At 36.1% G+C, this 21198-nt stretch overlaps 1 protein-coding gene across 2 annotated transcripts; it reads right to left on the minus strand.

Moving 5' to 3' along the window:
- Positions 1-529: 529 nt before the first annotated feature.
- Positions 530-19909, minus strand: LOC104241166 (uncharacterized). 2 transcript variants are annotated; one of them, XM_009796085.2, is made up of 21 exons: positions 19620-19909; positions 18973-19242; positions 14886-14942; positions 13387-13414; positions 13171-13293; positions 11479-11590; positions 11052-11089; positions 10902-10955; positions 10623-10691; positions 10294-10410; positions 10090-10158; positions 5827-5906; positions 5002-5130; positions 4839-4932; positions 3956-4060; positions 3690-3857; positions 3148-3275; positions 2922-3060; positions 1581-1705; positions 1302-1475; positions 530-946 (listed from the first exon to the last, which is right to left on the minus strand). In XM_009796085.2, exons 2-21 carry the CDS (start codon positions 19065-19067, stop codon positions 910-912), a joined length of 1941 nt encoding a protein of 646 aa, XP_009794387.1. In that variant the 5' UTR covers positions 19068-19242; positions 19620-19909; the 3' UTR covers positions 530-909. The 2 variants fall into 2 exon arrangements, with proteins under 2 accessions (XP_009794387.1, XP_009794386.1); XM_009796084.2 differs by having other exon boundaries at positions 4659-4932; positions 19620-19908.
- Between the last annotated feature and the right edge of the window lie 1289 nt (positions 19910-21198).

Below are 21198 nucleotides of genomic sequence, written 5' to 3' on the forward strand. Positions count from 1 at the left end.
CTATCTTTCAGTCACTAAGAAAAGTTTTTCTTAAAAATAACACAAATTTTATCAAGATGGTTGAAAAAAATAACTTATTGAAGAACCAAAAGAATAAATTTATACCGAACGATTTTGATTTGAGCTGGCTTAGTTATTATTAGCTGCTTAATCTATTCCTATTCCACCCAATTGACACAACCAAACTTTTTACAAGATGAGTTGTGGTCCATTCATCAATTGGATCCACCTTGACCCCTGGAAACTTAACCACTCGTCCGAATCCATATTCCTGGTGCAACCCGAAAGGTTTTTAACATTAACGTTTACTTCTCAAGGTTGCTAGATGATTTGCAGTCATCTAACGTCATTATTCTCTTTCCCATCGTAATTTTTTTCTCCTTCTCCCCCTCTTTTAAACAGCAAAATTACCTTTCCCTGCAAAGCTTGCACGGCAAAAACCCACGAACGCTGCATTCAGTTGCACAAATATCTTCCCAAAGTAAATATCTGATTTCCAGACAAATGAAGTTCAGTAGCAAAATGAAGATGAATAAAGAAAGAGAAATGTTATTTAGTATACGTATCAAGCACGAAGGAGAAATCGAGTTAACAATATGTCAAAATATCCTTTCCTTTACAACTTCCGGAAGTCGAAACACCGGTTAGCACTAAAATTTAGAAGCCTGTTGCTATTACATTGAGCAACAAAAACGCCCAATAAAAGTGACAAATTCTAACAGAATATAGAGCTTTAAATTACAAATGGCAAAGCAAAAGCAGAAAAACTTCTTCGGTAACCCAACAAAATGAATCAGAGGACAGAAATTACAGATGTCCTCAAAATGATATGTACACAGAATCAAAATAATTCTAGAACAAAGCAACATTAAAAAGCAAAATTTTGAAACAATAATCTAACCTCAATGTTTAAGCATTTTGATCTCGAGAAGCATGTCCTTGCCATCTGCAATTGAAAGGTCAAACTTGTTTAGGAAGACATGACCAGTCAATGCTTCAAGGTGCCCAGAGTCGGAAGATAGATGCATGCATTATGTAGTTCATATTTCTTGATACATAACACGTAATAATTCTCCATCTAATACTGTGACATCACTTAGTGAAAAATCAGCATTAGGCAAGAGATGCCCAAAATAGTCATGAAACAGAGGAAGAATAGATATTAATTCTAATATCCAGTCTCTCATCTTGCATTTTAAAATAGGAATGTCTAGATGAGGAACTGATTTGGTGCTTCATATTCATAGTAATTTTTTCACAGCACTACAAGAACTTAATATTTGCTGACATTTTAGACAAACCTTGAGAGCAAGAACCTTGCCAGAGGACTCAAATTCGCATTTGAATTAAGCTCTTTACTCTGCTGTTTTTTCTTGCTATCAACCTCGGTACTTGTACTCTCTGCTTCAATCTTTCCCTTTGCAAAGATGCGAGCAGCAAGGTCTTGCAGATCTTTCAAAGATGACTCCTTTGAGCTGCAAAAAGTTTCTACTCTCTTGAGAAAACTATATTATAAACAAATGGAGTACATTTTATGTTATATTTCAAGGGAAGCATAAAAGTGTGGAATAACTAATAACCTTGCCAGTCGCTGGAGCAACCTAGTCATGAACAGATCGCAAGAACCAGGCTTCATGCGCTCCATATCCAAGAAAGAGCCAACCATCGCCTGCATGAGTGAACCATCTGATTCACTAGTAGCAGTCTAGACACCAAAGTAGATGAAAAGGTGAGCAAGGACATTCCAAACTCCATATGAAAGCCCCCACCCCCCAGGACACAAAAAGATCCATATCAACTGTATTCATCATGCTCACGGTCAAGAGGGTTTGCCGAACTACGAATGTAAAACATTCTTGCTGATAATTAGTCACAAAACAGTAATTTGTAATGCTTCAAATGAAAGTAAGATGATACAATGCCACAAACTATTTCTACAGTCTGCAAAACATATTTATATATCAGAGGTAGCTCCAGAATTTCGAGTCAGCAAGTACAAAGACTACTGCTCCATATTCTGTTAAGCTGGGGGCAAATTAGTATAAATATAAATAGAGATATGGTCCGAGCCGATGAAAGCGAGTGCAGCCACACTCTCTAGCATCTGCCATATTTTGATTGATATGCCAGAAAATCTGGATCAGTCACCACATTTGTAATCAGAAGACTTATACGCAAATTATGAACTTTATTCATAAGTAAATTATTAAGCACCAGGTGCTGAGCAGGTACAACATTTGAGTTATATGCAATTACAACTCAAACACTACATGCAGCCATGCCAAAAGACAAATGGTATATCAAATTTTCAGAAAAGCAATTGTGCTAGGCTTTTGATTTTTGAGTCTGATAGAAATAAAAACGATGCATATATCTAGATAGGAGTTAATAATCTGACTTTATATAATACCAGTATTTGATCCTAGTTCATCTATATTTCTTGTGGAGATGAGTTCATTGAGGTCTACAAGTGCCATCATAGTGCTCTCAATTATCAAATATCAGCAATTACAGATTTCCTAATGGTGATCCTAAGCCACCTAGGATTGATTCTTATGGTTAGTTAAACTTGAATTTTTGCCACCATTTTCCAGTCTCTATTTTCCGATCTTTCTTCAGCCCCTTTCAGCTTAATGCAATTGAAAGCCATTATCCTATGCAAAACTCCTTCACCCCAAAAATTTTGAACCCTTTCAGCCCCAAATATACACTGTTAAAGCCCCTGCAGCTGCTAGAAATCACGCCCGCATCAAATGTTTCTGATGGAAAAAAGATCAGCAGCACATATTCTTGCATGCATACAGCTAAGAATGTATCGCAATCTAAACAAGCACGGCTCAACGGGCCTCAGGTTTATCTATCATGACTCTCATAAAAATCACCTTTAAGATATCTAAGTTGACTTAAAGCTCAAGTCTTACCTCTTTTAGTGAAGGAATGAGGAGAACAGATAAGGTGGCAGATGAAGGTGCAGCATATGTTCTCGCACCATCTTCTTCATCACTTGTATGGCGCGATCTTGAAAACACCTTCTGCGCATCAAGATAGTCGCGAGAGTGCCTGGAAAAGTTATGGTGCTTCAGGGAAAATGATGAAACTAGGATAAGCCAACTTCAGACTATCTTTCAGCTTCAAAAACTCATGTACCTAGAAGAATCAGAGCTCATTGTTGATTGTTCTGTTTTATTTTCTAGCCCATCACGTTGGACCTTGCCCAATTTCGATCTGTCTCTAGCGTTTCCTTTCTTTGGTCCTGCTAGCATGGCAGCCTTGGCCTAGAAAAGTTCACATCTAATAAGCCTTACAAACAACTGAGAGATGTCATATTGGAGAGACTTAAACATAATTAAGTAATATATCCGAACCACTGAATGAAAGAAAAGTCCAGCTTGTTAAACATAAGAAATCACAGCCTAATGAATAAACAATCGCTATCAAGATTCAAGAATTAAAGATGTACTACTGAGGGAAATCAAAGTCTTCTTTGAATAACGTTTTTTTTTCAGATAACACTTCCTTGATAAAAAATTTACAACACGTTTCCACTTTTATTATCCTTATGGCCGTCCTATACCTAGGTTCAAAGTCTAGTATTACAAAAATCAACCCACGGATTTCATTAATTGAGACAAGAATTTCCCATAAATGGAAACCAGCTTGTTAGTTGGGAGAATTCTGAAGATAGATACCTCGGCAAGGTTTGTTGTGCTATCTTCAAGTGATGCACTTGAAGATCTCTCTTGAATTCCTAACCTAGATTTTGGCGTTCGAGGAGAATCTGGGTCATCATGACGTCCACGATAAACTACAGTGCCACTGGAAGAAGCATCCTCGAAAGAAGCAAGTGTGCTACTGGACTGCAAAGTGAATTGACACTAGTAGTTAATGATAAATTAAACAAAAAGTTTTTAGCATATGCCTGTTAAGAAATTTTGGTAGAAAAGCTGACGAATACCAGGGAACTCTGGTCACTGAACAGAGAAGAGGACTGAAATCCTCTAGGAGATCCTCTTGGTGATCTCACAACCACTGTTCCAGTACCACTCACTGATAATTCCTCCTGTAAATTGCAGATTAGAAACAGGGTCACAGGAAGATTCTAGCAGAAAAATATAAAAATGTAAAGGGCAATGTAACTAAATAGTTCGTCAATACATCTGAAACTTAAAGTATCAAGAACAAACAAGCTCTTCACTTTCTTTCTATTTTTTTAATTTTTTCTTTTGGGAGATCTGTAAGCTTAAGTAGAGATTTCTCTCAGCCGTGGGAAGAATTTGCACAAACTTGATGCATTTAATGTTAGCTATTTCATTGGACAATACACTAAAACTTGTTGTAGATGACAGAACCATCCAACTTTTAGTTCAAGTGTGTCACAACATTTTATTACATGAAGAGTGCTATAAAACCACCTAATAAGATCTTCCTGACAGTAAAATCCCAACATGCTGCCACATCGCAGACATCAATTACTTTATTTTCGGGAAATCATGATGTCTGATGTGTACATACATTCTCCTGCAACTTGGATCTGTAATCAAGTTTACTCCTTCATACAAGCTTCTAAATTTCACTAAAAGGATACGACGTAAGACACAAATGTAAGTATATGCATGCATATAGAAAAATACACACACTTATAGAGAACAAAGCAATACATCTTCACGAGAATAATCTCTTTTCTCATTGTTGTTTGCATCTCCGTCATCTTTTTGGCTGAAACCCTCTGATGAGTTATAAAGAATAGTTCCAGAAGCAGAGGACCAATTGTTACCACTGTCCAAATTTTTTCTTGAAGCAGGTTGATTTGATGGAACTTCTGGTTTCCTATCTCTAACCTGTGGTGGTTTCACACTTCGGACAGTTCCAGTACTAGATGATCCTCCAATGCTGAAGTCCCATCCAGCAGTTTTTAGGGTTTTCCCCTGGCCACTGTAAAGGTAACACTCAGCAAAAAATCACCACAGATAACAATAAGGCACATCAAGAGGTTTCACTAACCTGACTTTAACAGTGTCTTCAGTACCCGTATCTCTTGTCACCTTAACAGTGCCCGATGCTTCCCCTACAGGTTTCAGGCCATTCCTAGGGGAATCAATATCATCCTTTATTTCAAACTTGGGGCGCTCCCTACAAGAAAACACATGTAACAACTTTTGAAAAGAATACACAATGGTTGACCCTGTATCATTAAGCAAACAATCCTTAAATTCTACACCACTAATAAGATTCAGAAGCGATAACTTGTCCAAAATTGGTAAACCAAAATATCATTTAGTCCCTTTTTTAACAGGATATATATCATTTACTCCCTCTTGTACCAAATTGAATTTATGCACTTGACTCTGATACAATTGTTAAGAAAGAAAATTTGAACAAAGAATACAACAACAACAACAACTCAGTATAATCCCACTTAGTGGGGTCTGGGGAGGGTAGTGTGTACGCAGACCTTACCCCTACCCTGGGGTAGAGAGGCTGTTTCCTTCTTAGTGGGGTAGAGACCTTACCCCTACCCTGAACAAAGAATATTTTAATGTTAAACGGAGGGAAACATGTAGGACCATAAGTTTCTTTCTGCTTTTCTGGTCTTAAAGACATCTCGTGAAAATAAAAGTGGGACCCAAATAATTTGTTCCACGTGAGATAAAATTTACCACCTTAGAAGTAGATATTATTTTGGGAAAGTGGAAATATAACTAATTCATCAAGTACCATAGTATCAAATGATACTAAGGCAAAATATGATGCCTTAAATTCCTTTTACCAAACAAACATGCAAAGAATAGGTGTAAGAGCACAAGATGTCGGGAAAATGGAATGCACCTGATTCTCTCTAAAAGTCTGGGGCTTTTTCTTGCATTCCTTATGAAACGATGCTTCAGTAGTTCCTTTGCACTTGGCCTCTAGGATCAATAGAAGTATAGAATAAGAGAAACAAACCTAAGCATAACCATGTCCGAAATTACAGATACATCACCCAACTAAATAAGAGTTGGATAATTAATATCAGGGAAACCATTGTTGCACAGATTTTTTTCCTGATAAGTTCAGTGTTTGTAGAGAAGATAGAAGATGAATAAAGGCAGAGGTTTTAAAAAGTAGATCATCTATAAACGATCATGCTTCTACTCTTTCTATTGGCTTACACCAGGGCCCAAATTTTGAGGTGCTTGTAATAATTACCAGTTGCAAAATGTCCAAACTACAAACACTAATGACTATTAGAACCAATTGATTCATACACAATTGTTTTCCTTCTTAGACTATAAGGCTGAAGTGACTCATAAGAATGTGTCAAGTGAGTTGGTAACTTTATCTATGCATCTACAGATATGTAGCCATATAGGCACCTTTATTAGATAGACTGCCATGAACCTATGTTGCTCGGACTCTCCGAAAATGTTGCCGGGTGCATGTCGTATCCTTCAAAAGTAGTGTATTTTTGGAGGATCCGACACAGGTGCGGCAGCATTTTGGAGAGTCCGCGCAACATAGTCATGAACACATGTTGAAATGCTTTAACATTTCTGCAATGGCTCATTCTCCCAGTAAAGCACTAATAATGGAGAATAAATTATTTAAACAGCATATTACAGCTGACATCGAGTCGTCCTAGGTTGTCCACGCCACTTTTATCAACGTATTCCAAATGTCATACTTTTGTACATCGAGGTTTGAATATGTATTGGAGACGTTGATTAGGATGGCTTATCAAGTTACTTAATGCTATAATAAGAAGTGGTAGGGTGTCCGACAGTTGAGAAAGAATACCTCGATTCCAATATGTAAGATCAAAGGAGATATTTCAAGTTGTGCGAACTATCATGGCATACAACTAATGAGACATATGATAAAACTACGGAAAAAAGTGATATAATGTAGAGTTGGAACATTACAAGAGTAACTGAGAAGCATTTTAGATTTATGGTAGATCCACAACATACGCTGTATTGTTGGTAAAAAGATTGATAAATTTATCGCGAGATGAAAAAGATCTGTATCCTTTTCATTTGTTTCGAGAAATCTATCGACCAATTCCGATTCTTTCTTTTTCTCTTGATTCTTTTCCGATCGAGATGTATAGATCCTGTTCATGGATTAACGAAAATGTGCAAAAGCTCTATTTGCTCTATCGGAAGGAGCTTAGCTTCTTAAAGGACTATAAATAAAGAAAGCTTTTTAGAAGAAAGCAATTCAAGTAGGGCTTGAAAGAAGCCAGGCTTTCCGGTCCGAGGAAACCTTTGCACGCCTCCGTTACCTTTTGGGAGGCCTACGCCCCATAGAAACTGTCTACATGAGACTGTCCCTTGGCCCTGATACAAGGTTAGAATTCTAATTCTGGATACTTTAATTCAGAATCAATCAATCTCCCCAAGTAGATTCGAACTTACGACCAATCGGTTAACAGCCTCGTGCATTGGAAATCATGGTTATGGACCCAAATCCGTTAGTATGTCGTTTCCAGCTGTTGTTCCCCTCCCAAGGGCAGGTTCTTACGCGTTACTCACTCGTCCGCCACTGGAAACACCACTTCCCATTCACTTGCATGTGTTAAGCATGCCGCCAGCTAGGTTTCATTCTTTTATCAGCTCTCCCAGCCAACAACCTCCTTAGCTTGCTGCATAAGCCCTCCCCCCCCTTTATGCATTTGTTTAGTCTTTAGGGAGCCAAAGTTTGACTTTACTAGTCACTCAATGGAGATGTTCGCCTTTATTTTGAATGAAGATGGATGAACAGGCACAGTGCCTGGAACTGATGAAATTCGAGGAAAACATGGAAGTGGTCACTATAAGGGGGGGGGGAGACATGACCGCACTTTGTCTCGGAATGCTAAGATTGAGAACACTCCTAGCCCCACAACTCTTTGACCTTCGAGAATTCCAAAAACTTGGAGATCCAACAACAAAAAGACAGCCAGTCCGATACAACATTGCTTTGGTATCTTTCTTTCGCCCTTATTTTCTTTCTTTTACTTTTTTAATTTTGCATTTTTCATTTTTACATTTTTATAGGGCTATACGGACTCGAACCAGAGTTTCTTAGGTAAAGTATCTAAAAGAATTGGATTCTATCTTCTCTTTTTTTTCTCCGCTCATTCAACCGAATTTGAATACGTGTCTATATATTGTTCTATTCGATCTTTTAATTCCCGACTTCACCTCAGCAGACAGACCGGTAAAACAGCAATAGCCACATATACGATTCTCAATCAACATGGTGTTTATTAACCTAGATAAAGCATATAACAGAGTACCAAGAAATATCCTTTGGTGGGTATTAGAGAAGAAAGAAAAAAGAAAGAGTATGCATTGATCTCGTGCTTTGGTTGCCCTAGTTACGGACGAGCTAATTAACACATGGAGTTGCCACTTGTCATTTGCTAACAATATTGTGTTAATTGACGAAGCAAGCGTCAGTGTCAACTAAAAGCTTGAACAGTGGAAAAGCACTCTGAAGAGTAAAGGTTTTAGCATAAGTAAGATTGAGAGCCCATTTGGACATAAGAAATTTTCCCTTTTTTCCAAAAAAGTTTCACATTTTTTCCGAAATCAGCGTTTGTTCATAAAATTTCCAATTTTCACTTGCATCTGCATTTTGAAAATTTTTCGAAAATTTGAAAAACTCCAAAATGCTGTCTTTCAAAATTTTCACTCAAATCACTCACAAAACTTCAAAAACAACCCAAAATTAAATTCATGTCCAAACACAACTCTAAATTTCAAATACCATTTTCACTTGAATTTTTTTTTACCTTTTTTTGGAATTTTACAATTCTTATGTCCAAAGGCCCACCGAATATATGCATTGCAAGTTTAGTCATCATAAGAGTGAAATTGAGGTGAGATTAGATGGGATTACGGTGCGTAAATGCCCAAAAAAATCATAAATCTATGCTTGATTTTTTTCCAAGAGAATGGTATGACAGATGAAGAAAAAGAATCAAAATAGGATGGCTGAAATGAAGAGTGAAGGTGTTAAAGAACATGAGGTAGACATAAAACAACATAGAAGTTGTCCTAAAATACCTACAATCTCTTGGAGCCCATACAGACCCAACGAAAAAAGGGAATAATGGAAGAGAAAGATCTATAAAGGCGATACTACTCCCTCCGTTCCAATTCATGTGAACCTGTTTGACTGGGCACGGAGTTTAAGAAAAAATGAAGATTTTTGGAATTTGCGGTCCTAAACAAGTCAAAAAGGGGTCTAGAGTATTTGTGTGGTTGTAAAAGCTTCTCATTAAAGGCAGAATTGGAAGTTTAAGCTAAATTATTTCCATATTTAGAAAGGGTAATTCTTTTTGGAACAGACCAAATAGGAAATAGGTTCACATAAACTGGAACGGAGGAAGTAATTACTAACTCCGTCCCAATTTACGTGGCGGTGCTTGACTAGGCACAGTTTAAGAATGAAAGTAAGACTTTTAAAACTTGTGTGATAAATCCTCTCATTAAGGGTCAAATGGGAAGTTTAAAGTTGAATTGCTTCTAAATAAGAAAGTATGACATTCTTTTTGGGACAGAATAAAAAAGAAAGTATGACACATATAGTAGGATAGAGGGAGTAGTTGGGAACATGTTTTAGTCTACGTAATATGTTTACTAGAAGTCTTTTAGTTATGTTAGAAATTTATATGTCGATAACCAAATTATCATGTAGGCTCTCTAGTTTTTGGTATAAGGCTCGTAAGATAGGAGTTTTTCCCACATTACTAAAATTATTTACCTAATAAAAAAATGTAGAGAACTTCTAGAACTTTTTATTGTTCTATTATTATTTTTGTACAATATTGCTCTAAGATAAACCATTAATGGAGCTAACACGATCAATGAAGATTCATAGTCTACCACAATTTGCTTGGGATTGAGGTGTTATATATTGAAGCCCTGGTTCTTCAAAAGCTAACCCCCTGTGGACCAACTTCTACATACACAATGAAACTCCAACTCTTTTCTTTGCATGAAAGGATGAATAATTATAGGCACATGGAAGTATGATAATAGTCAAGCACAAAGCAGAATCAGAGACGTTGAGAGAGAGAGAGAGAGAAACAGGGGGCTTGGCAGCAAAAAAGATGAAACCTACCTCAGTAGGACTCTTCTTCAAACACAAGGACACAAATTCCTTGAGAGGACGAGAAAAGTGTTCCTCTAGCTGCAGAATAACAGAAAACGCATTAATTGCTACCTTTTGAAGAACAAAAGTGTATCATGAAATAAGAGCACTTATAAATCAGAAGTGGATAAACAAAAACAAAAATCGAAAACATTGAACTGGAAAAAGTATAACCTGGGGAGGATTTTCTCGAGGTATGATAAAAAGTACTCTCATGGGGTGCAGATCAGCAAGTGGGGGTTCCCCTTTGGCCATCTCAATTGCAGTTATACCAAGTGACCAAATATCGGCCTGTACAGAGGAAAAACACCTTAGGTGTTTGACCCAAACCTTAAGCAAGGGCATACAGAGGAGAACAGATATAGGAGTTTTGGGAATCATTTCAATCAGCAATGGAAAGGATTAAGACTAAGAGCTACACGAGGAGGAAGCGGAAAAAGGAAGAAAGAACCAATTAGAAGAAGGAAAATGGACTCCGTATATTGCTGCAGTTCCAGAGATACCTTCTCATTGTAGCCTTCTGAGTTCTGAATTACTTCAGGTGCCATCCAGAATGGTGTTCCTACAAATGTCTGCAAATATTAATTACATTAGGAAGCTTTAGCGACTTGACCTTACTTCTAACCAACAAAACCCCATGCAACTTCCAGCAAAACTGTGACATGTAACCCAAAGACCTCTATAACTAGTCAACAAGAAATAATAAAAGCCATTCAGCAATGTGATTGAGCACAAGAATCTAGTCATCAAAACAGAATTCCGCAAAGTATAGCAAATTGTACCTTTCTCCTAGAGATCGTCCTTGTCAGCTGTGCAGAAACGCCAAAATCTGCTACCTGTGGAAGGGTAGATCAGAAAACAATAAACAAGCTCACACGATAGTAACACCACATTGTTACCATACATATAATATCAAACATGAGTTATTATACCTTCACATCACCATTTTCTGAGAGCAAGATATTAGCCGCTGCAAAAAAATCGAGAAACATATGTCATTTCCATAACTAAAAGGGGGTAGTGGGCCTCAAACTGAAAACAAGTTTAGTTAGCAACTAATGGAAGAAGCAATTAACAAATTAAGAGAACTTCCAAAGTATTAACGATTTATTAAAAAAAGATGATCTTAGCTGCTGCAGTTTAACACCAAGAAGCATCTAATTACAAAACGTGGTAACTCAAGGCAAGAACTGATTATCAAGTTTGATCCACCCATTGTTTCAAAATCTAAGCTATGGCCAACATTTTAGCAAATAAAACTGAAAAGATAAAAAGCAAAGGTACAAATGGCCCATGGACAATACCAATCTAGATATCTGCCAGGCTATCAATATTTAGCTACAAAAGAATACAATGAACCTTTGATATCGCGATGAATTTTGCCTTCAGAGTGGAGGTATTCAACAGCATGAAGCAAATCACGTAAAATGCATGCAATAGACATTTCATCCAATGGCTGATTTGGTTGAATCTGCAGAAACAAAATCCTGATTAGTATCCAGAGAAAAGTTCATTGAATAGATGACCGACATGTCGCTTCTGGTGGGCCATTTTGTCTTAGTGAAGCAAAACTAACACACCTATAATAGGTGGCCTGTAATGTAACATAGTGGCTGCAGGTGTTGAACACTAACAGATATTTAAACCTGAATAACAAAAAAGATAACTGCACTATGCTGTACGAGTACTATGAAATGATTAGCTACGGCCAAGTTACTTTGCTTGTAGAGAATTTGAAGAGACCCGAACAAAATAGAATTTGCAGTAAGCAAAATTCCAGATTCAGAGTATTCTGCAAACTTTTTTATGGAGCACCAATTATCCTTGTGTTAGCATATATCATTAGATGAATTTAGCCAGGAACGTCACCGTATCTGGATATTCTCTATACTCCTGGTATATGGGTTCTCCCCTTGTTGAAAAGCAATCATTATTTATCTCAAAACCCGCCAACAAGAAAAAGGTATGTAGCACAGGTATAACTCAAACAAAGCTGAGTGGTTGACATTTGATTATGTTCACTTAAGTTTTGGCAATTCAAATAACAGGCGTAACACAACTCGGAGGAGGTACAAGTTAAATAACCAAAATAGTAGTGGCAGTGGAGTATCATAAACTAACTCAACAAATTTGACCAAGCCTGGTTTTGAAATCAAGCTTTACATTTGACACCATGGCACAGGTGATCCCTAAGATAAAAAAAATGTTTTGCAGTGTGCAGCCAGAGCTCGGCAAAAGCTAGATATTGCTAAGAGTCACAGAGTTAGTTGAAAAGGGTGTCATACCACACTACAAAGACATTCAATTAGTCATTAAGACATCTTTAAGGTTTTGAGGCCAGTATTCTTATCCCTCAATTTAATAAGTTCCACATTGGAATTCCATTCAATTGATCATCAAGATATCTTTTAGGTTTTGAGGCCATTACTCTATCCCTCAGTCAAATAAGTCCCAAAAATGGTAACTGCATGTAAAAAGCATTTTAAGTTCATCCCCACCAGTCACCGCAGGATTTGCCTTTGAGTTCCAAAAATTACTATGTATTTCATTTATAAGCTTTACTATAGTGAAATAGATTTTCCTTCAATAAGTAGAATAAGATTCAAACACTTCAAACGGAAGTCAGATCAAGTCAGGAAAGCTCTGTTGTGGTATATGCAGACGGGAATGAGAGAAACAATAGAACTATCTCTTTTATTTCTGGGATAAGTAAAAGATAACCTTACACTATCTCATATCATTGTTTTCCACTTTTCCTGTCTCACCTCAACATCCCCAGCAAAAAAACTAGAGCTACGTATGTTTTATAGCACAACGGAAAGTAGAAACAACATATTAAACTGATTTGACTTCAAGGATTTTTGACCTCTTTAGCCATCACAAGCGTAAATATAGTGTTATAATTATAAAATACAACATTTCAATACAGGAGAACCCACCTCCCAAAGTCAAAGTTAATCCCATTATTTTATGATGAATATTTACTTCGTGTCCAGGAAATTTTATAGTCAGGGTGCAGAGGTTGGCATTATTTTAGATTTTGCCACTTACTAGATCAGCAACTGAGCCACCAGCCATGTATTCCATTATTATCCATAGCTTAGTTTGGTGCAGGTATGACCCATAGTACTCCGTAATATAGGGAGATCGACATTGTGATAAAACTGCAATTTCCTGAAAAAAGTCATCCAATAAAAACCCTGCTCAGTTAATGATCTAATATAATCACCAAAGAATAACGTAAGTCAATCAAAAATGTCAATATACCTTTTGGATATCCTCAACTTCATCCTCCCTGAATGACAGCAATAAAAAGACAATTTAGGATAAACTAAACTATAACCAAGGTATAACAAGGACAGAGACTTCAGGAGAAATAAAATAAACAGTGAAGTAATTTCCTTGTATGAAACAACAGTTTCAAGTCTCCACCCAGCCAACAAAGTTATCCAAAAAATTATTAGACTGCTTTGTGTAACTCAGTGTTGTCAAAGGCTCATTTAAGGCGTGCTTAAGCCCTAAAGCTTGCGCTTCGCCTCGCTTAAACTGCGCTTAAGTGTAAGGCAAGGCACTGAGACATGTGCCTCATTGCCTATGAGTTTTATCGCGAATCAAGCAGCACAACAACAAATATAATTGGAAAATAAGTGTATTAGCTGTAAAGGAAAATATTATGAATGAATTTGCTACTTTGTTCTTGAATTACATATTTATTTTTATTTCCTTTCATTGCGCCTTTTTTTTTTTACTAAAGCCCACACTTTAAGTGCACTTTGCGCTTAAAGCCCCAATTAGAAGTATTAGAGCTTTTTGCCTTTGACAACACTGGTGTAACTAGAACCAATTATGAACATTAGTTTCTTATCAAAGGTCACATGAATGGCAAAGTTATTTGCATAGATGTCTCAGTGTTGATAAATCTGGAAATTTATAGCCCTACACCAATTACCAAAAAGTTGAGTGTGCTTCAACTACCAAAAGAAACTTGAAGGAATTCATGGACTTTCAGTACAATCTTTAAATGTTTTGCTAAGGCACAGTTCAAATATGAAGCAAATTAGATACCTTTACTTGATCAAAAAAAATATATCTATGAAGTGAATTAAGAACATATAGGGACTAAAGCTTAGTTGGTCAGTCTATCTGCCACAACGACTAATCTATTCAAGTTCTAATCAAGTAGATCAAAGAACAGACACACTCTTCCATAACAAATATATGAAAAAAGAAAGCTTTCAACTCATCTTTCACTTAAACTAGCTAGATAAAGATTTGTAGAGGCCTGAAGATCATCATATTAGAACAGCAAGAAGCCAAATCAGAAACCACTAGTTATAGTTTGCACTGGTTGTGCCTGATATCAGTTCTAACCGTTTAATCAATATATATTTTCTCCTGTATCGATTGTACTAGAGTAATCTATTTGCCAACCTACATGGTGAAATTGACAAAAAAATGATAGAGCTTATAGTTTATCAACCTAAATGGAGTTCTGCCAAGGGAGTCTAGTCTCATTTCTGTATCCTCAACTGATTATTCACACAATAGAAATATAACTTAAAAGTAGATGAAAAAAGTTGCACTGCCGAGATGATATAGAAAATATTCAGATCAAAAGTAAAATATGACATGCCGCTTTCATGTAAGCTGCCAGTCTACTCTCCCTCCACGGGAAAGGAGAGTAAATCAGCAGTGGCTCCTGCTAAACAACAGATGGAGGACATAACTTCAAACTCCAAGTAAAGTACCCAAGGCAATATACTCACGATTCTTCTAGATCAATAACCTTGATTGCAACCTCTTTGTTGAGTTCCTTATCAAACCTGCAAATCAAGAAAAATAAAAACCAGACATACTATTGAACTTATTAACATGATGACATTTCAAGACAAAAAATTTAAGGTCAAGCTGGACGAAATAACATGGAAAAACTTATACCTTTCCTTCTAGAATAGCTTTCGTTCCTTGCTAGAATAGTTTTCACTTAGTCAAGACATAGGTTTATCATATCTTAAGAAGTGTTTATCGCTATTATCATACTATTGTATATCTCTTAGTAAATTTGTAAATCCAGACTAGACAAAGAGGACCTATTACACTTATTCATTGTTACCATAGTTAAAGAATAAAATATTGGATGAAGTTAGGAACTTGCAGGACAGAAAACGAGCCCCTTGGTTGAAAAATGATTCATTTATGATCGGCGGTTAACCTTCATTAGCATTCCATTCTTTACTATCAACGGGAGGATTTTTGAAGAGGAGAAGCAAGGCATGGGATGTTGCTCCTCTAGCACTTATATGGGTTGTTTGGAGTTAGAAGAATAGGAGAGCTTTTGATAGAGTAGAGAAAGATCTTGTACACTTGAGGAGTACCCTCTTTTCCCTTATCTATTCTTGGTGCACCCATGAGGTTCCTATTTGTATAGAAGATTGGGTGTTATTCATAGAAAACCATGTCCTTTTGTAAGGTTTTCTACTTTTTGGTATACTCCTTGCATACGGACATGTTCTTTGCTCTTTTTTAATGAAATTTATTACCCTATCAAAAAAATCAATAGATGGATATTCCTTATCCATCTAATAAAGAATAGCATTCAAGTTCATTATCAAAGAGATGGCATTAAAGTCCCTTGAGCAGTTAGAGATATCTGTACCGAAAATAAAGAATAGATTCTACAGATGCACTAAACTAACTTTATCAGTTTGTATAGAAATTAGATCAAATGAATGTTGTCACCAGCGTCCACTGAGGTTAAACGTAAAAGAAAGTGCATCTGGACCGCATATCACATCTAGTTCACATTTCCATAAACTAAGGAAGCAGCAGCTTAACAGAGCCCAAATCCTAGCCTAGCAGTTTATTCACGTGGGTAAACGAGATACATGACTTACTGGCAAGTTTATCCTTTTTAATCTCGGTTTTAACAAACATGGTAGAAAAGAAGCGAATAACGACCCTTTTCAGTTACTACTCCCAACCCAACCCCCTCCTTCCCTTGTTTTTCAGTCAAAAATTAAAAATCGTTCAGTACTAATTCTACAGTGCCATTTGCGAGGGAAAAAAATGCAAAAAAAAATTGACTTGTTGAGCATTTTCCTAATCGATAGATTTACCAGATATTCTTCTGGCAGTAGGTTAAATTTCCCTCTTTTGGTTACCGAGGAATTAGCTTATTAAAATCTCTAGATGTGAAATGCTAAATTGCTGGTATCTAGAACTCGAGTCTCACCAAGAAGAAAGAGCTGCATAGCGAAAACAATTCAATATGGCATTCAGATAAATACAGACCACTCATACCTGTAGTATCATTATTTTTTGCGGATTTTCTTACACTTAGATATCTATTACTATTGGTCGTCTCTTTTGCTTTTTTTGCCATGGCTTCCCCAGTATTTCTTTTCAACTATGATGTGACTATGCTTTTCCTGAGCCAGAAACAACCTCTCTAGTCTCTATCTCCACAAGGTAGAGGTAAGGTTTGTGTACACACTGTACTCCCCATATCCCACTACTGGACTTACACTGGATATGTTGTTGTTATTATAAATATAGACCATATATCAGTATCAGATTTTACAACTGCTGCGACTTACGCCTCAACTGCAAGTGAGTTGGATTTATGAATTCATTAAATTTATAGCTTTATGTTTCAAGATTACAATCTTGAATTTTAAGTTGAGATTTCATATGTCGATTCAAAACTGGAGAACATACTTTTTAATATAGTTCCCATTTCTATTATTGAAATTTTTTCTTAGATAGGTTAAGTATGTGTATAAGTAGATGAAGGGGTGACAAGCAGGTAAAGAGTAAAATAACTCACGAGAAAAGTGAAGAAAGAAAAATGACCAATTGCATCGCAACAAATCTTGAATTTATAGCTTTATGTTTCAAGATTACAATCTTGAATTTTAAGTTGAGATTTCATATGTCGATTCAAAACTGGAGAACATACTTTATAATATAGTTCCCATTTCTATTATTGAAATTTTTTCTTAGATAGGTTAAGTATGTGTATAAGTAGATGAAGGGGTGACAAGCAGGTAAAGAGTAAAATAACTCACGAAAAAAGTGAAGAAAGAAAAATGACCAATTGCATCGCAACAAATGGCAACAAGTTCAATGAAACGAAATCTATATCATTGATAGCAGATTATGGGTAAAAGAGCATTTAAAAGCTTAGTGCTATAGTGATGTAATTTAGAAAAGCCATGGAAACAAGCAACTAAGGTGGTATGCCCCCCCCCCCCAAAAAAAAAAAAGGTTGCTGGTGGACATCTTGTAAGACAATTAGACTTCATTAACCTCTATGCTACCTTTCTCTCTTCTTTTTTTTTTAAACAAGTAATTAGCCTCCATGCGACTATTCACAATTAAGGGATAATCTTCTCTACATCTAGCTAATTTCTATGTACTTCAAAAGAGTAAAATTCTATAAGGCCTAAACCTAATATATACTCCATTCCAAGCAAATGTTAGCACGCTCTTATTTAGTAGTTCTGTAATTGACCTCTTTATCTCCCGGACGAAGTTCAGCTATATTCCAAGTGAATACACTTTAGTTTCATAAGAAGGTATAAACCATTACTTGAAATATTTTCTATAAGTTATTAGTGAATTGCTTTGATACACATAGGCAAAGACAATCTTGTCGATAAATTCAATGCCAAGTCCACTTTCGCTCTCCTAAGATGGAATCAAAGACAAAATAAGAAATCCAGCACAAGAATCCATATGTTATGATCTCCTATAAACTTCAAATAGCAATTCCTCAATTACAATCATCATACATCAAAATCCTTAGTCTCCTAATATAAATATCATCTTGACCTATCAAAAGAACCTAAGAGTTGAACATACCTTGTCTGACTAAAAACTAAATATAACTTACAAAATCTTATAACATGACATATCAAGTTGTTCATAATCACTTAAATCATTCACTTGTGAGAAAGACTATCTAGAGTGCTCTTTATCAACAACAAAAAAAGACTATTTAAAGTGCTAGACATACTCGTGGATACCCCCTCCCAATCTTATGACACGTGTTCTACTATTGTAAGCATCAAGATATCTTTGACGTTGTTCAACAAATAATACTACTCATACACATATTTCACATGCTTAGATTTCAAACCCATTAAATAATCTTAAATTTAACCATTCTAAAATATTTTTCTTCTCAAACCAACTTTGACACATTTCGACAGAGGGTGCAAGTGGCACATAGAAGATATGCTGAGAGAATGTCGTCTGAGATGATTTGTCCATGTTCTAAGCAGAATTCTAAATGCAATGGTACGTACGTGCAACAATATAAAATGATTAAAGGTGCTAAAACGGGACAATGTAGACCTAAAATCACGTCTACATCGTATGTAGAGCGCCCAAGCGCTTTTTAGGAAAGGCTGCTTTCGGTTGGTTTCATAATGAAAGTTGTTTAAGAGACCCTATTATCTCTCAGGATTAATTCGGATTTAGCAAAAACAAAGCACAATGGAAATAAAGGATTCAAATACGCAATATCAACTAGTTACAATTAAAGTTTAGTTGTTATTTCAAAGTAACTGCTTGCTGAGAACCATTTTAATCTGGTTAGAGACTTATATGTCAATGTAGTGATGAGGATATGACTAAGAGAATAGTACTTTTAGAGAACCCCTAATTTTGCTTAAAAGGTAAAGTAATTAATAACATGAAATTGGACCTAATAGAGTGTCGTGGACGTGGAAGATTCATATAATTTACCTGAACTAGTTCAAAATTGAAGTGTAACTGATGGATTGATAACACCTAGTAACAAAAGCAAGATGGAAACACATTAACAAAATAAAACATTTTGATCCTTACCCTTTATAGACGTCACCAAACGAGCCTCTTCCGATGAGCTCAAGATCACTAAATCTGGATCCTGAGGCTTCAATAAGAGCAGCAGCATCAGCCATTTTTATATACAACTAATTTTTTCCTTCGCACTCTCAGTAGATGAAGTGAAAGCCAGTATAATACAACCACTCCACATCCCCTAGCTCGCACTTCTCGGTCAACTCCGCATTGCAAATATTCAACAAATTCATAAAATGTGGCCACTTAAACTCACTCTTGGTACGGGAAACCAATCTGGCAAAAATATTAAGTGCTGGAATTAACCAATAACGACAGAAATTTTAAGATTCACATTATCAAACACATAAATAGGCAAAATAAAGCAAAATTTGAGATCTGACAGTAATAAATAAAACTGAAATCAAAATGCAGGAAACTAAGAAACACAAAATATATAAGGAGAGGACTCGTTAGGTAAAGTGGAAGACGATAATAATGACAGTTCAGCAAATTCTACGTTTTGACAAAATAATCGACAGCGAGACGGCGCCAAACGGAGTATTGAAAAACGAAACTGTTATTACAAGGAAGAAACAAATAATAATAAAAATTAATAAAAAGTGCTTATTTTTTCCTCTTTTTCACCGAATCTGAACTAACAAGTAACAAACCTTGAATGCAAATAAGTCGATGGATGAGTATTTACATCAGTAAATACAAAATTAGCAGGAGAATCCGTAGATCTCTTCTTTATCCCTTAAGCGAAGACTTGTTTCTGTTTTGTGCTTTGGCATATGTACACGGCAGGGCTGGCTACAAGGGATCGAGAGAAGAAGGAATGTTGTTCCGTTTTCTGTAATTCATTTATTGGGGGAAAATGATTTGTGTGGACCGGCTTTCGTGAACCGGGTTTTAAACCAACCGGATTGTTCTTATTCGTTCGGACTAGCTAGCTGGACTCTATTTGGCATTTGCCATCGAGAAATGAGATTTGTTGCTTCTGAGTTCTGCCCTTTTTCCAGTTGGCCGTGGTAGTTTTTTCTTTTTCTCCTTTTCTGATTATTATTATAATAGAAATGGTCAAGTTAGATATATCTTTTTACCCTTTATTATAAGTGCCTCTGCTGTGGATTTGAAAATTATCAAGACCTCCAATATTTTTACAAAATTAAGTTTAATGGAAGAGGTACTTTACTTTTGCCCCTTACCTGTAGAGTTTAATTTCTGGGGCATTGACAGCATATAAATTTTAATTATATAAAATTAACCTAGAATAATAAGTAACTCTTCCTATTCAATCTAATATAGTATTAAGAATGAGTATGGCTCTAATACTTTTTTGGAATCTTATCTCCTTAAAAAAGAAAAAGAAAAAAAAAAGCTCCTCTAATTATTTAATTAAATACTTCTTTTGCTAAAAATTATGAGATAATATCTACCTATATTAATAGTGTTTACCCTCAAAATTGGATAACAATTAAATTTATACGTGATTTTAAGGATACGTAATATAATTTGACACAAATTGAGAAAACATATTAATATTGAAATCAATGACAGAAAAATGAATGCAAACCACACAAGGTGAACAGTGTTAGTCTTGAAGGTTGGTAACCCTCGAGCCAGAAATTGCCTCAATCGATGTCAGAACAGCATAGCCATATAATAAGAACTAGAAATAATAATGTATTGCCTTTGGATGCGTGTTATAATGTGTAATACAAATAATCAGGCCCAATTTATATAGTAGGGGAATCCTACTTTAGATACAATTCTACAAAAGGTAAGAAATCTCATGATTTGCTAATTAGTTGGTCTCTCGTTGATATGTGCCGAGATTCTCGTCGTGATATTCGATCGGTTACCAATTTTTCGGCATTCCATTATTCGGTCCGATAATATTTCCTCGATCTTGTTCGGAGTCAAGGTCGGTTCCATAGTCACGGGCTCGATGATCTAACTTCGTACCTTGGTTCGATATAATCCGGGGTTGAGTTTCAACCCATCATGTTTCAGTCCCGACCTGTCATGCAGTGGACGAGTCCGATTTTGACCGTATACAAATAGTCCCTCATTTTTCAGAGAATAAACGACGAGAAATGATATGAGCCCTCGATCTTCATCTCAATTTTTCGCTAACGAAACGTCTCATCAGTCACATCTTAAATGGGATTAAATGTTCGTCAATTACTAGTCGGCCATTACGGATTTTGAACCGTCGTTTGCAAACTATAAATACCTCTACATTAT

The sequence above is a fragment of the Nicotiana sylvestris genome, chromosome 7, assembly GCF_000393655.2.
Source record: "Nicotiana sylvestris chromosome 7, ASM39365v2, whole genome shotgun sequence".
In the NCBI taxonomy this organism is placed as follows: domain Eukaryota; kingdom Viridiplantae; phylum Streptophyta; class Magnoliopsida; order Solanales; family Solanaceae; genus Nicotiana; species Nicotiana sylvestris.

Bases quoted from the DNA above. Each gene is read 5' to 3' on its own strand.
- LOC104241166 (XM_009796084.2), bottom strand. From the start codon at position 19,067: ATGGCTGATGCTGCTGCTCTTATTGAAGCCTCAGGATCCAGATTTAGT. The intron at 5,907-10,089 runs GTAGGTTTCATC...TATTGATCCTAG, and splicing joins TGAAGAAGAGTCCTACTGAG to AGGCCAAGTGCAAAGGAACT. The intron at 4,933-5,001 runs GTTAGTGAAACC...TTACCTTTACAG, and splicing joins GAAGACACTGTTAAAGTCAG to TGGCCAGGGGAAAACCCTAA.